This window comes from Neodiprion virginianus, chromosome 7 (assembly GCF_021901495.1).
Source record: "Neodiprion virginianus isolate iyNeoVirg1 chromosome 7, iyNeoVirg1.1, whole genome shotgun sequence".
NCBI lineage: Eukaryota > Metazoa > Arthropoda > Insecta > Hymenoptera > Diprionidae > Neodiprion > Neodiprion virginianus.
The window spans coordinates 23,804,780-23,820,647 of record NC_060883.1 but is presented as its reverse complement, the minus strand read 5'-3'; the positions used below and the strand labels follow the sequence as shown (position 1 = coordinate 23,820,647).

At 46.5% G+C, this 15,868-nt stretch overlaps 1 protein-coding gene across 3 annotated transcripts; it reads right to left on the bottom strand.

The window, feature by feature from the left end:
- Window positions 1-55: 55 nt before the first annotated feature.
- LOC124309093 (uncharacterized) lies at window positions 56-14,837 on the bottom strand. Of its 3 annotated transcripts, XM_046772352.1 has the most exons (5): window positions 14,468-14,837; window positions 4,895-5,025; window positions 963-2,765; window positions 373-571; window positions 56-243 (listed from the first exon to the last, which is right to left on the bottom strand). In XM_046772352.1, exons 2-5 carry the CDS (start codon window positions 5,019-5,021, stop codon window positions 195-197), a joined length of 2,178 nt encoding a protein of 725 aa, XP_046628308.1. In that variant the 5' UTR covers window positions 5,022-5,025; window positions 14,468-14,837; the 3' UTR covers window positions 56-194. The 3 variants fall into 3 exon arrangements, with proteins under 3 accessions (XP_046628308.1, XP_046628310.1, XP_046628307.1); XM_046772354.1 differs by lacking the exon at window positions 4,895-5,025; XM_046772351.1 differs by lacking the exons at window positions 4,895-5,025; window positions 14,468-14,837 and adding an exon at window positions 4,305-4,457.
- Window positions 14,838-15,868: the final 1,031 nt, after the last annotated feature.

Sequence of the window (15,868 nt, the reverse complement as noted above, 5' to 3'; positions counted from 1 at the left end):
ATTTCAATGACCACGGTATGTATATAAGTAGGAAACATTCGAGGAAAATATTATATTTATAGAAAAGTATCGAGCGGCTACTTTTATTTCTTGTCAACTTTTTACAAATATACAGTATTTCATTATGCACAACGTTGCGTCCAGCGGTACGAATTGCAGTTTTTACAATATTCGAAGTTTCCTTAAATTCCGAGCTACGCATCGGCGAGTAAAAGGTCTGCGCACGACTTGGCCTTCTGGGTTCTGAAACAGGAGAAGTACAAAATTTAAGCAAAATTCGTGCTGTACCGACTGAAAATAACAAAACGCACAAATTCCAGAGAGAAAAATGATTCGACGTGTTGGAAAGTTATTTAAAAAACCGAAACTCACTGCGGTTCCCGATGCTTCGCGCGTCTGCAGAGATGAAGAGCAACCGATCCGCGCTTGATGTTGCGAAATAACTGAACCGCCTCCCTGTGCGCCAAATGGTGACAGACCTGACCGTTGACTGCCAAAATTTCGTCCCCGGCTCGCAGTCGGCCATCTTCGGCAGCCTGGCCTCCAGGCAGTACTGACTTGACGAAAATACCTGCAGGAGAAAAAACGAGTTCTGACAAAAGGACCCTCCGAAATTACCGAAAGCCAAGGTAGGTAGGTAGGTACACCAGCACAGCGGTTTAGGGCACTGGCAAGGACATTACATTCTTTGACAAATCCAATTGGGCAAGATTTCTCATAACGAGAAATGAAAAACTCAATTTCTTCAATCCCTTTGACAGCAAGAAAAGTGCCCTATTTCGGAGGGTGGTTTCACCCCTTTAATTTGTCAAATGGCAGATACGGAAGAATACGTCTCGCTTAGTTTTTAGTCTACCGTAACATGTTGCAAAAGCAATCGAATCGGTGATATCGACCTGGGATACCTTCCTTGTCATCCTCGTCTTCCTATGAAAAAGCAACTCAGGTAGCGGCAAACTTACCGATGCTTCCTTTGGGGCTGTCCCTTCCACCGACGATGGTGAACCCGAGGGATTTCTTCCCGGAGCCTTTCTCAAAGACGACGGTGTGAAAGGTGGAAACTGTGCTTCGGGGTCGCCTGGGCAACGTGCAGAACGTCGATACGCTGTGCGACGATTGGGACGAGTGGGATGAAGAAGGGCTCGACTTCTCCGAGGAAATTGACACGCTGGAGTCGCTTCGAGGATCGCGATGAGCCCTGGAGTGATGCTTGCGAAAGTGCGACCTGGGCGAGGAGACGACGACCTCGGGGACGAGGCCCTGCCCGTTCTCTACGAGGACGTTCTCGTAGTCGACGCTGCTCTCTCTCAGCTTCCTGGGCCTACCGCGGTCCCTCGCTTCGTCCTGCTCCTCGTCGGAGACTCGGCGCATCCTAGAGACTACGATGTCGACTACCTCGAGCTGCGTTCCAGCCCCGGCCAGCAGCCGGCGAGCCTCGACCATCGTGCAGCCCCTCAACCGACGTCCGTTAACCACCAGGATCTCGTCCCCTATCGTCAGCGTTCCCTCCCTGTCGGCCAGTCCGTTCGGCACGACATGGGCCACCAGGTATCCCGGCCTGGCCTCGGACGTCTTGGCGATGAAGATCCCCAGCGACTGGTCCACCTCCTCTCGCGTCAGCCGGACGACCATCGTCTCCGGGGTGTAGGACCTGTCCCTGACAACGGACAACGGCTGCCCCCGTGGTGCCGAGGTTTCGTCGGCCTCCCGCCTCGTCAGAAGCTCGGAGTTCGTCGCTTGGTAGACGTTCGCATTGCTCAGAGGATCGCGTTCTATGCCAAGAGTAACGTTGCTGCAGGACAGTCCCATCACCGAGCATCCCCTCTTCCCGGGTAAGAGCGTCGGGACGGATGTCCTCCGGGGCGGAAGTCTCGGCGGAGGATCCGCGCCGTCGCAGCGATCGTCTAGTAAGGAACTGGTGGCGGAGTCGTTGTCGAGGATGCCCGAGTCGTTGTCGTCCTCGAGTTCGTTGTCGACGTAAAGGGGGTTGGTGCGGAGTTCGTCGAGTCCGGGAAGCGTGCCGTAGGAGAAGCTGCGGAGTCGACGTCGTTCCGAGGCCTCGGCGTCGGGCCGCGTCTCTCGTTTGTAGAACTTGGCGATCAGTCGGCTGGTCGAGCTTTTCAGGTACCGGTCCTGCATCGCCCTGAACTTTGCCGCGAGGCAGCTCGATGGTGTAACGCTGTCGAATCCCGCCTCCCCGCCGTTGTACCACCTCGACCTAGACGCCCGAGAGTTTTCCGCCCCGCAGACGTCGTCCGAGGACATCGTCGGGCCCAATATCGAGCCGGCAAAGGGCGTCGCGACGCCCTCTTCGCCCGGCGACGCGCTCGGCAGTCGGCTCTGCGACTTGGAGCGGCGTTTCCGCCCCCGCAGCGACCGCTCCTGGTGATCGATCCTCGACGAAAGCTCGATCTCGCTGCAGCAGAGGGAGCGCCGATCGTCGTTGATGCTCAGAGGCCGCCCTCTGAGTCGCACCATCTCGTTTAGCCGCGCGTCCGCGTTCAAACTCAGCTCTCGGTGTTCCTGATCGACCGGGGCTTCCTGCTCCCGGAAGAAGCTCAGCCGCGCGTTTCGCACCCGGTCCAAAAGCGGGTTCCGCTTCTCTCGAGCCCCGCGGCGACGATCCTCGTGCGAACGCTTCTGCTTCTCCTTCTTCGACGACCCGACTCGCTCCGTAGTCACCTCGGATGTCTGCACGTTGTAACAGTTACGCTCCGATTCCGAGCTCGACGACTTTCGTCTGACCCATCGCAGCGGTGACATGTCTGAAACATCGCGGTTCCTGGTTAACACTGGTCGATAAAATCTTGCAACAAGGAAGGTGTTTCATAATTTTTAATTACCTGTAATCTACCCTCGTTGGAAAACTATATTTATTTCGATTCGATCGGGTCTTATAGATTTTGCGTTGCAGCCACTGTGCCGGTGAGATTGAATGTTTATCGTTTTGGCTTAACTTTTTTGATTCAGAGCGCTTATTTATTTACTATAAATATCAGTTAATTAGTTAAAACAAATAACAAAATCAGCTGGAATAAAAAACGACAAGTCAAAGCGATAAACATTCAATTTTACCGGTACAGTAGCTGTAAAACAAAAACCAGACCTGATCGAATCGAAAGAAATATGGTTTTATAACGAGGGTAGATTATATCAATGTACTTTGGCAATATATATACATATAATATATATATAAAACCTAATTTTTGCTCACGAAAACGGTATTTTTCGGAAAAACCAAGTAATTCATATCACAATAAAGCAATTCGTATCCAAAATATTGTAGTAACAAGTCTATTTTACGAATAAGCCTTGTTCCTAACATAATCGGTTAAAAGTTTTCACGTTACAGGCAAAGAGTGAATTGTTGTCGACCGGTGTAATCGACCGCGAGAAACGAAATGCGGCTAGACAGGACGAAATTCGTTTTTGAACGGCGTTGGATTTCGGTCATAGTTATTTCGAAAATTGACCCCGGAGGGGAAAAGAGTCTTACGTGTCCTTGGAATTCTGTTTATAATCGATTACGAAATACATCGTGATATATTCGCGTTAACTAATCTTCTCTACCTTTCTCGGTGTGTTTTTATTTTATTTATTTATTTTTTTTACATCACTGTTCTGATCGCGTCGCGGCTCTTTTGCTCAATCTGGAACGAAAAATAAATCACGTTTTCGTATAGAATTCTTCTAGGATGTTGTAGGTATGTAATCGTGATTAAATCTGACCTCTCGTCACACGTGCCGTCCCCTTTAGCCACAGGCGGTCAAAGTAAAAGTGGTTATTTTCGCAACGCACGTACGCACCTCGAACCACGACTCGATTCAAGAACGAGTGTTAAAATTTCGTTTCAATATTTCTACCGCAAATAGTTCCGAAACACAATTTCTCGACAACCGTTTCCAAATCGTAATTAAAATTCCTATATCACGGGATCGATATAATCGATCTTCGATTCGATTCACCGGACTGACAAGAATAACTATACACGATCACGAAAATCAGTCGGCTCAATGAGTTCGGTTTACGCAATAAAAAAATAAAAAAAACACCAAAAAAGGTGTAAACTAAATTGCATAAGGCGTGAAAACCCGTCTTGATAATATAAATTCCATCGCAGATATCGTACTGCACGTATTATTAGGTGAAGCCATGTCCCTGACTAAAAGACCCGTCGGTGATCGACTCGAGTCGTAAAAACAAGCGGCTCACGCGTCACTGCCTCACACACACACACATACACACACACACACACAGAAACACGTCACGGATAAACAAGCGTTAAAAACCGGTAAATATTTACATCGAAATATCGTCGACGGTCTGCAGACGGAAGATTGGGGGGCGGTGAATTCGGCACATTTCGACCGTGGATCCCCGACTGGATCGGTGGCCGCGTCGTTGTAGAGAACAGCGACGATCGACATGCTGTCGTATAGAACGAGAGAAAGAAACTGAATGAGCTCGGGGATATCGCGCCGGGTTTTAATCGGAGAGACAGGATGGGCGGCAGCCGCAGGCATCCTGACTACGGATGAAAAGTCGCGTAACTCGGTCGAGAATCGTGAGCTGAGCTTACACCCGTATGTCGGCATTGTTCGATACGATTGTGTCACGGGTTCGCGGAAGATCCGATTCGCGAAAAACTTGCGCTTCTAGAAAGCTGACCCGACAATTTCAAAGTCGCAGGGCGAGGAGGTGACTCGGTTCGCTCGGTTTGTAACTTTTTTCAAAAAATTTTCTCAAGATTCGTAAGGTGAACGGAAGGTAGGAAAATATTCAGCGGTTGCTACCGATTATTGCAATTTTTTTGTCAAGTATTTGTCAGAAATTCGTCGAGTGACAACTGGAAAAAAAAAAGTTTTCACCCCAAAGGTTCAGCGAAGGTCGTACCTCTCAGTCGCGTCGAGCCCGTCACGTGCAGCCTGAGCATCGCGGCTTCCGGGTCTTCTTCAGGGCGAAGGGGACTCAGCCTCAGAAGTCTCGGCGCAGCCTCGGGTTGCGAACCGAACCACCGCATAATTCTGGAACAGACAAGGGATCGAGTTGATGTAAGGTTGCCTACGTACGGCGCATACTTGGGGATCGAATCCGACCGTCGGTTATTACAACCTCTTACGCAACCTCGCTAATGGGCCCGATATCCACGGGCCCACGGGCCCGGCTGCTTTCTCCCATGCAAATATGTGTGCCATGCGGCCTGCTCTCGCTCTCTGATCGTACGTGGAACCCGTAACGCGATTTTTTAGCGCCCTAAGAACCCGGTCAACGTCGTTCAACTTCCGTTACCGCATTTGCGGAAATTTTTTCGAACGTTCGGCAAATTCATGAATCTATGGAGTAAACCTTTTCCTTGAAAAAATTCCTTGAAATCGAGGAAAAATGGGATTTCCATAATGTGGTCAGATCTTCGAAAATTTACACTCGGAGATTTTTTTTCTCACCAAATGCGACCCCGAAAACCCGAGTAACAAACTTCAAGCGAATAGGATGAATTTTTATATTTTCAGTACGCCATATTGGATTAGCCATTTTGAATTATTGAAATTCTGACGTCAAATTCGTTTTAAGCGATCTCAAAAACCCAAGATTACCGAGTTCCACTTTGTCGGTCCCCAGAACCTTTCCACAATTACATTGATTCTGTAAAAACAGGCTTTGTCAACACTTTGTTTATTTATAACGCTCGCTATATTCGCGGAATTATTATAATCCCTCTTAAAACATCAACATCGACATCCTAGAAGTTCAATTACGCAATAAAACTGACACCGGTATCTCAAAAATTGAATGCAAAAACGGTGTCTCATACATCAGACGCTGTTCCGCAAAGGGTTCAGTGTTTGATGGAAACGATATGATATTTCTTTCCATAATAAGAATGAAAGATTCTACAATAATAATTTATTTAATTCACCAAGCAATTTACGACGAGAATAAAACTGGAAGATATTTATATAATATATCATGATCGGTGTTTCCTCATACTTGGAACTTTGACGTGTTCAGCGGTGAATGAAACAGTTCTAACGAGGAAGAGAGTGATCCCGTACATCCATTTCCTTTTTCTGAGTCACATAGGAAACGTGACTACTTCTGCCCTGAGGGAAATCTACGACAGGTACAAGTTCAGCTTTGAAATAACGAATTCAACCCAAGCTGCTAGCCGGAAGATCTGACGCGACGAAAAGATCGTTCGACTTTTACTCTCGGTGTGGAAAAAACGAGTCTCAACGTACATCGCCTAATATATGTATACCTGCTTGAAATTTTTATGGTCTGCATAAATCAGATCCCGTTGAATCAGGCTGCATACGTGTCTATATTCAGGGCGAACCTCGATTCTGGCTCGAAGAAATCACTTTCTACAAGCCGTGGTATATAAGGTACGTGAAAAAGAAACCGTAATATCAGCGGGGAAATTTTTATCGATTAAAAAAAAATAAATCTTCATCAGGTTTCTCCTTGCACGGATTCACCAAATGATTACGGAAACGGATGATGGTTAATCTTAATCCCCCCCCCCCCCCCCCCGAAATCAATACCGGTGAATAAAATTTAGTGGAACAAGTGAAAGAAATCACGCGAAACTGCTTCGTCGGGGTTCGGAGCTGTTCAATCGCGTCGTTGAATCTTGACATCATGAGATTTTTACTCACTAGCCGTAATGTCGAATGAGGCATGCCTGGAATAAATCTCGGCGCGTCTTGTGTCCCCGCTATTTTAATCGTCTCTCGGATAATGGTTCGGTCTTTCCATGGGAAGGTGGTCTTAACACCTGCAAGGGATCTCGCGAAATCGCGTCCGTGCATAACTACGCGATGGATAAAACAGGAAGAGGAGAGGAGTTAAGGATGAGAATGAGGGGAGAATCGGGGGAACGAGGCTGCATAGCTCGTTAATAATTGACGCTTACTAAATCAAGCGACGTTAGTCTAGCCGCGTTAAGACCTGAGTTACGATCTTGCGGATTGCTGCCCAGAGTTCACGAGACTCGTGGTTAATGAGAAGGAGAAGAATTAGAAGAGCAATATACGCCGGGAGTAAAATTATCACCCGCACAGCGGCGGGGGAAAAGTTATTGGAAACAATTTCATCGCAATTACGGATGAAAGTGCAGCGAGCGTCGAATTTGTCTTCGGGATCGGATCGTCGATCGGCGACTTTGATACGGAATTTTCACTTTTCACGAACGAAAAGACGAGAGAAGGAAAAAAGGAAACGCGATGTCGAACCGTTCGAGATCGTTCAACGCGTTTATTCCACTCCGCAAGAAATTATTCCTGCGGAGAAAAAAGCCTCGTCATTCTTACGTAAACGCCTCACTGGTTCGCGGTCAGAGAATTTGGAATTTAAAGACGCAGGGCGGAATTTTTTCGTCTCTTTATGCGGGTACGGACGGCGATCCGAGGATGGTTATCAGACCATGCGAAAAACGCCGCCGAGAAAAGGATCGAGATCACGACGCGACTTGTAAACTTTCCATCGGTAACTTCCACGGCCAATTGGACGCCGAGTAGAGCAGATTAGGTTCAATAATTCGTTGTAATATAAATATCGGTTAGCCGCAGCCTCCGGATCATCGATCAATTTTCACTCGGATAGACGTTCCGCGATGATGATCGATCCTCGCGATCGATCATTTTCCCCTCCTCCTCGCTCCGCAGTCGCGGCTCTCGATCGGCTGGCAAAAATACGATCACGCGTCAAAATCTGTGCACATTAACGCGTTTCGCTTCGGGGTAGGGTTGAAATTCCGAATTTGAAAAGCTCCAAGAGCGCCGAATTCCGACTTTTTTTGCCGGCGAAATTTGAAGTGAAGAAATCGAACGTTGACGAAATATCAAAGTTTCATGTGCTCCGAAAACCAACGCTCAAAGTACCAAAAGTCCGAAAGTTTTTAATTTTAATTTGTTAGAATTCCACTCCATCAGATTTTACATTTTTAGAACTTTGCTTTATCGTAACTTGGACTTCGGAACGTTGAGCCGTCGGCTTTCCGACCATTCTCGAAACTTTGTCGTTTCTTCAAAGCTCGATTTCTTTACTTCAAGTTTCGCCGCCGAATAATTCGGCATTCGGCGCTTTCGCAGCTTTTCAAATCCGAGCTTCGACAAGCGCGACGAGGTCTGCGGACTACTTAGAGTCGTAACTCGGTGGCTTCCGAAGGGCCGGGTTACGCGCCTTCTCTCCGGCTATCTCGGGCCTCACGGGAGCTGCTGGGACCGCCGCGCCGCAACCGCAGGCCGCACAGCGAACTGTATCGTAACCTCGAAGATCGGTAGTGCATGGTGCCTTACACGAAGCCTGCACTGTCTATGTACGTTGTACATACCTCGAGATACTCGGCAGCTGCCCTGCGGCGCAAGCTGCGGAACCCTCCGGAAAAAGATTATAGACACACGATCGAGGAACAGGTACCGAGCATTGATCCGATCGAGGACAAAGAGGCCCTTTAGACGTGTTGAATTTAATGCCGATGATTGTTCGCGTATTCCTGTACCTGTAGAATCTAGTAAAATATCACACTCTGGTGGTCGTTGTTTTCTCTCGAGTATTGAGAACGTATGAACGATTTTTAAGACTATGTAGATTCGAGAGAATTGACCCTAGAACGGTATCGTTATTTTTTTTTCACCTATTCCAGTGACGGAGGGGTGAAAAACCGTCTCAATCTTGTAAATTTCATCTCTCGGGTACAATAAAAATCGTTGAGAGTCTCATTTTCTTAGTTTTTTAATCAAGAATCACGTGGTTTAAAAAACTTTATGCGCGTTCACTAAATTTAGCGGTGGTGTGTTTTTCACCCCACCCCTCGTTGCCGTTCTAGGATTAATTATCGTCGACAATACCGAGCGATCTTCAGGATTTCCGATAATCCTCCTTGTTCAGCGTATTTATCAGGGAACCGACGTTGATCGTGATGCCCTGAATTGGCAGATCTATTAAAATCGAATTACAATTCGTGAGTTAAAAAAGTGAAACGCGCGATATTGCGGGATAGACGTACAAACGTCGGTGGTTCAGGGGGGTCAGACTATCGGTGGGGATCCCGGGTACGATGGCGTAGAAGCACGTCAAGGCCGTCGAGGTCCTTTTATTTGGTCCGAGGAGGGGTTGAGAGGAATGGAAACGGCGGGGGGGGGGGGGGGATGGGATGCCAGGAATTCCTCGGAGAGGAATAGCCGAGTGTCGGGCCCGGGGCCCGGGGCCCAACGCCGCGGCGGCCGCTTGCCGAGCGATCCGATCGTCATCGTATGCGGGCACGAGTACAAACGCAAACACAAACACGCTCCTGTCTACTCAGCGTCGCCCTCCGGGGCCCGGGGACACTCGCGAGGGTGAAGGGGGCCGGGGCCCAAGGTCCCAAGGTCGCCCCCGCTCGCCATGCCCGACCTCCGTGGTAACCCAGCCTAGATAACGCGCGAAAATCGCCTTCTCCGATCGTTCGTGAAAAGAGGGGGGGATTCGGACGCCCCCCGCCCTTTGGCCGCGGTGCAAGGTTTGAAAAAACGTGTATATGGGGCATTCCATGTCAATCGCAACCCGGATTGACTCTTTACATCTCCAATTTGTCCAACGACGTTTTTTATATGATTTTTTTGATTCTCGAAGGTAGTGAGTAATTTTTTCCTCTATTAAATGTATCTTAATTGGCCACGTTTCGTCACGATTGAAAATGTTCGAAATCGTGTAACAAATTTTCAACCTCAATACATTTAATCCAATTAGGTGAAATGTTATTTTCGAAATATCGGTCTTTTTCTAAAAAATTTATTTTTCACTTCCATTCCCTTCTCGTTCTTAGAAACCGAAGAGGGAAATTTCAGGGTAAAAATCTGTGCATGCGTGTAATAAAAATGTCGAAAACTGAGAAAATGAAATAAAAAAAGAAAAAAAAATGGGCCTTGCGCGAAACCGCTGGAACGAGCCTTATTGCGTAAGTCAAGAACGGGTCCCAAACTCTTCGCTCACGTCTGTTTTTCCGAGCTACACGCGTCTGGATATCTCGCGCAACGTCGGCTCGCTGGGTCAGCCGATATCCGGTGGTCTGTGGTCAAGCTGCACAGCGCTGGACGGGGTCCGGAGAGGCATCTAGGGCCTCATAGGCGCGAAGTTCAGTGCACCCCGGAGCTTGCGGGAGGCGTTGCATCACCCCGTGCTAGCCGCAAGTTCAGGCACCTCGGTGCATCGCCCTCGCTCTCTCTCTCTCTATTTTCTTTTACGCTTCGCTTTGTCTACCAAGTTTACATCATATTTTTTATTGATTTTGTTTCGCAGATACTCTCTGTTTTCCTGTTACTTATTTGTTTTATTTATTTTCAAGGATTCATTCTTTTTTCTTCTGTGCGTATTCCTTCCGTGTACTCGTCGCTTAGTCCTTAGGGGATCGTATTATAGTTATCCCAGGACTTATAACAAATCCGCATCTCGATCCGGGTTCCGTTTCTTCGCCCGTTTCCTTCCCACCTTACTCTCTTTCATCGCGATTCGCCTCTGTCGTTCCGCACTTTCGCCATACTTCGCTCGATATCCGTCAATCGGGGCTTCCCGTTTCTTTGCATTCTTTGCACGTATTATCGCATACCCATGCATAGGTGTACAAGTTGCACAGGCCTTGCCCGTTTCTTGCGGCCTGTGTCGTTGTATCCCAAAGGCATGTACGCATGCCTACCCGTGTTACTCGACTACTCGTCCACCATAGGCGTAGTTGACCACGCGACTCTGCGTGCGACTTTCCAATTTATTCGCGCTTGCGCGGCACGCGTTTCACGCACGTGCGCCACGGGTAATGGAATTTAGAAATAAACGGAGGGTCAATCCGGGCGCTACTTTCATAGTCCCGGTTTCCCTCGAAAACAGCTGTATAATAATTATACGCCCTCGATACGTGACGACGCCGCGACGCGCATTGTTATTCGCGAATTGACGAATTACTCCTCGGCGCTGCTTCACCGCGGTACCCAAAGATCTAAGTATTATCTCTTCTTTATTTTTCTCCCCGCGGGCTGCTTCTGGAGTCGTTTGGCAAACATTCTTAGAACAAATAATTTCCCCTCGGCTGTTAAGCGGAATATACGGTAAAGCGTAATTCAGGTGACGTGCTCGGCGTTCTTGGCCGACCCTTTTTCTTCAATTTTTTATTTCACTTATTTTTCCTCCGTTTACAACCGAGTCGAGATATTCCGTTTCATCCTTCTCCGCGTATCATTATACAGGTATTCCAATAAATCAGTGTATTACAACCATTCTCTCTGTGCAGCTCGGACTGACGTTCGTTCGTATATTATGTAGGTAGGTACCTGCAGTGACGCGTGTGTTCAACTGGTCAAAATTGCTTGGAAATAACGGAAATACTCGGATGTATGTAACGCATATACATGCACATACACACACACACACACACACAAATTATTTTTATACCCATATAACCGTTTCTGCAGTTATATACGTACCTACGTACGCTTGTCTAAAACCTACAACCTACATCCGCACACGCATACAATTGTTAAAGGAAAATGGCAAACAGCCTCGGGTTAGGCAATTCCGCAACATCTTCACCGCGATGTTATTATAATAACTTAGACAAGGCCCGTAAACGTACGTCTGTCGGATATCGTCTAGGATGTGAGGAAACAGAAAAGCGGCTGATGAACCCTACGGCTGTTGTATAGTTATACACTCCGTGAAACTCGATGTGATGTCACAAGCATACCGCACGAGTAAAAATTTCTGTATCGCACTTCCTACACTCTCTTCGAAGTTTTATTCGGATACGGAACAGTGAATTCAAATGCAATAAATCTGCTGCACAATTTAGTAAATTCAAATTCCTCTTTTTTTGGGGCTTTGTGCTACAAATTTTAATGAAATCGTATGAAAATCTATTTGCACCGTCGGACAGTTTTATTTTAAAATCGATTGGTTTAAAAAAAAAAAAAAAAAAAATCCATAACTTTTCCTCTACTTTTGCGCAGCCAGCTGCTCTGTGAATTTTATCAAACAGAAACTGTCGAATCTTCGAAAGCTGTTATTTAATTATATTACACTGTATTTGTAGGAATGTTTGTCAGCGAGTAAGATTTTGGGATCTTGATTGGGTGAAATTTGGTGTATCAGCGTTTCGGAAATATTTATTTCTAAGAAAACGGCATTATAATTCGCAGGGATCAAGAGAGAAGGATCTAGATCGATCGCTCAGCCGCACGGATCGCGTTATCTCGACTATTATCACTGCGACGAAGTGCAGTGCGTGCAGCAAGTCGGTATATTGCGATCTTAGAAATGTCGAAAGGTTGATTCTGAAAATCTGACAATGAGTAACGCTGCCGGTACGATGCGTGCATTGTCCGAAAATACTCGGCTATTCAGGAAAATCGTACGAATAAACACTTGAAAATGCTTGACGGTCCTACGGATTACTCACCGAGAGTATTTATGCCGCATAACTCGCGAGTAGTCGCGGTTTCTCGAATCGCTACGTTTGACTCTGCGATCGCGGGAATTAGTCAGGCCGGTGACGTCACACGTCGAGAGAGTAGCCTCGCTAACTCGGATCAGCTTCATCGGCGTGGACCACAAATCTGTCTGCCTACGCAGAAGCTGATAGTTTTTTTCTTTATTTTCACGGCATTCGCTTATTTTTAATGCAAGAAATGTGTTATGAATTTATTCCGACGTTTAAGGTGGTTCCTGGGCTTGAATCGGTACTCTTCTGATCAATTCCATACGAGATAATCGCACATTCGATATCAATAACATTTGACCAAACGTGAGGTGAGAGAACTTCCTTTGAATCTCTTGTGAAAAATATTCAAATTATAAGCAACAAATTTGAAATGAATATTTCATTTCAATGCGTTTTAAAGTTAAGGAAAATCAGATTCGATCGATTCCACTCTTCTGAGAATTTAATATTGAACAACAAAACTTTGCGAAAAAAGAAAACTCCGTCCCATTGAAGTTGTGGAAAATAGTTGACTAATCAAAAATGAGCCAAGGTCGAATGAAATCGATCGAATCCGATGAATATTTGTTAATTTTAAAACACTGAAATTAAAAAATTCATATCTCAACTGTTGCTTATAATTCTAAGATTATTTTTCTTTCAGGATATTCAACAGAAATGTTCTTAGCTCAATATATCCAATATGCGATGATCGCGTGTGAAGTTAATCAGAAAAGTACCGATTCGAATGTACGAACTGCTTGAAACTTATCGCAGAGACCTCAAAAATGTCTCGACCAGCTTGTTAAACATAAACTTGCGCATCCTTGCAATGGCGTTGTGTAAAAAGCAGATATAAAACGTGGCAAGGCTGAAGGTAATTACAGGTACGCAGGCAAAAAAAAACGAAGGCGTTGTCATTGCTACCGTTTCAGTTACAATTCTTATCGCGACCCAGACCAAGAGCGGATTTAAATGCGAGGACTCGGCAAAGCGGCGCGGCTTGTTCAAACACGATAGGAAGTCTATACGCGTATATTGTTACGTAGAGATAAGGATCGTATTGGTTATTGGACTAAACCGAGGCCTTTGAGCTCCGGGGCAAAAGTTCTTCTCCGGAAAGCCCGTGCCAGGAATGATTCCGAGAGGATAATCACGACGGCTCGCATCGTTAGCACGTCGGAAGGCTGCTAACTCTGTACCCGACTAACACACACGGGCGTATCTCGGGATGCGGTTGTGTGCGTGTGTGTGTGTGCGGTTGGTATAGGCGAGGTAAATAAGAACGATAATAAGGCGACGGGTGTAGTAATGAGACTCGTCTGGCGTAAAACTAAAAGTGAGTATAATCTCATAATTCGTGAAACATTATTGTGTACCTTCATTGTTGTTACACACTGTATTCGGAATCTGTGGCGGCAGGTATAATTAAACACACTGCGCACACATGCCAATGAGAATGTATGTTATGCTTTGCATTATTGTAATATGCAATGATAATAATGTGATTAACGAATATGATATAATTGTATTTTAGATCGCATAATATGAATATCGTACACGTTGTACGTGCAATGTTACGTTTAAATGCGAGCAGACACGGTGGAGGTAATTATTATAACCAACGATGGTTCCCATGTGCAAAATTTTCCCGCATTCACTCGCCGTATGCATTCGTATATGTATATTCATACACACGTTTATTGAATCGCAATATTCATCGAGTCGCACATTAATTATGAGGCAATCATCCGCAACTTCGTTGTTCGTGCGTTTTAATATAAATAATAATAACGCCGTCATCACACACGCGCACACAGGAACGAGATATTTCGTATCACACGTCCGTCCGATTCAAATTACACTCGCTGATTCACACGCGCTGTAGCGAGTAGAAACAGGAAAAAAAAAAAAAAATTTTAAACCGAAATAATACAAAAATCCGCGCGATCGTTGAACAGGCAAGAAAATTTTTTCACACCGCCAGCGAGCAGCGGCTGCAGGTACACGAGGCCTACCTTATACCTCCGCAGATCCCGATTAACCCTCAGCCGTTGGATCCTCGACGGTGTGATGACTTCCGTACATCGCGATTCCTCCGCGGCAGCCTCTCGTCACTCCCGGATGATGTCGTCGACGAAACAATTACGCACAGGGTAGAACCGGCAGCTCAACATGAGAGTGCACCGCGCATAACTGGACCTCGGCACTAGAATCGGAGGATCCGTGTTTTTTTTTTTTTTTTTTTATTTATATATTTTTTTTTTCTTCCCTCGTCTATCGTGCCCAATCGGCGATTAAATCGGCAGAGAAACGGTGGTCCAGACGGTCGAACGCGGGGACGGACGTTTGTCGACTGAATAAACGCGGCTCTCCGCAACCTCTCGAATGCGACTGTATGCTCGCGGAGAGTCCGCGGGGGCAACGCAGCTTTCGCTCCCACCACCTCGTGCACCTTCTACATAGGTGTATTCCTACCTGCCTGCCTGCCTGCCTGCCTGCGGAGCCGGTGCCCGGTTGTATTAAAATGGTTTTGTGGTGAAATACACGATGATCGTGTGTGTAAGGCTGCAGCCTGACCGTCCTCGTCGAAGGTAGATGTAGGAGCGCGTCTGTGTATCGACGAGTAACGCGTACGAACGCCGTTGACATTGAGGCGTACAGTTGTTACTTTTACCCGGGTCTGCAGGTGTTGGTGTCGCTGCACCGAGAGAGGAGTCTCGGTGATGCCACCGACCGCGACATGTCGAGTAGGTTGCCGTGGTACAAGGTATGCGGTTCCACCTCGATTAGCCCTCCGCTTTGACAACGGGAAACAGACCCGGTCGTTAAACTCCGCCGATTCTAACGCCGTTTGTTCAGCCGTTCTTCCCGATCTTGGGAGAGAACCCTTTCAATTATTCATTACTATACGCGTTACTCCTCACCTCGCCACGAGTCGACGTTTCGCGCCTACTTTGAAGGAGATCGTACCTGCATAGGGCTTCGTGATAGTTAAGTCGGTTCTACTGCGGTGCAATATCGGACCCTAATTTGACGGTGAAAATGTACGAAATTTAAAAAAAAATACGATGAATACGTGCGACATCAAATTGAAATCCCAATAAATAGGAATTGGTTTACTCAAGCGTTTAATCGTATTTTCTTTATATTCAATCAGTTGATAGGGTTTTTCTATTCGCGAGAACGATGAATGAGTACATTTGAAAAGCGATCCTTAAGTTGGGTTTCTTCTTAAATCTTCACGACCTGGAGGGTCAACGTAGGATTTCTGGGTTCAGTTTCCCTCAATCGGGTCAAATGTAGACTCTAAATTTCTACTCGAGCAACAGCGCGAATTTATCGTCATCGTTGTCGTCTAAGTGTAGGTACACTTTTCTACAGGTAGGCCGATTTTATCCAGGTACACGTACCTGTAA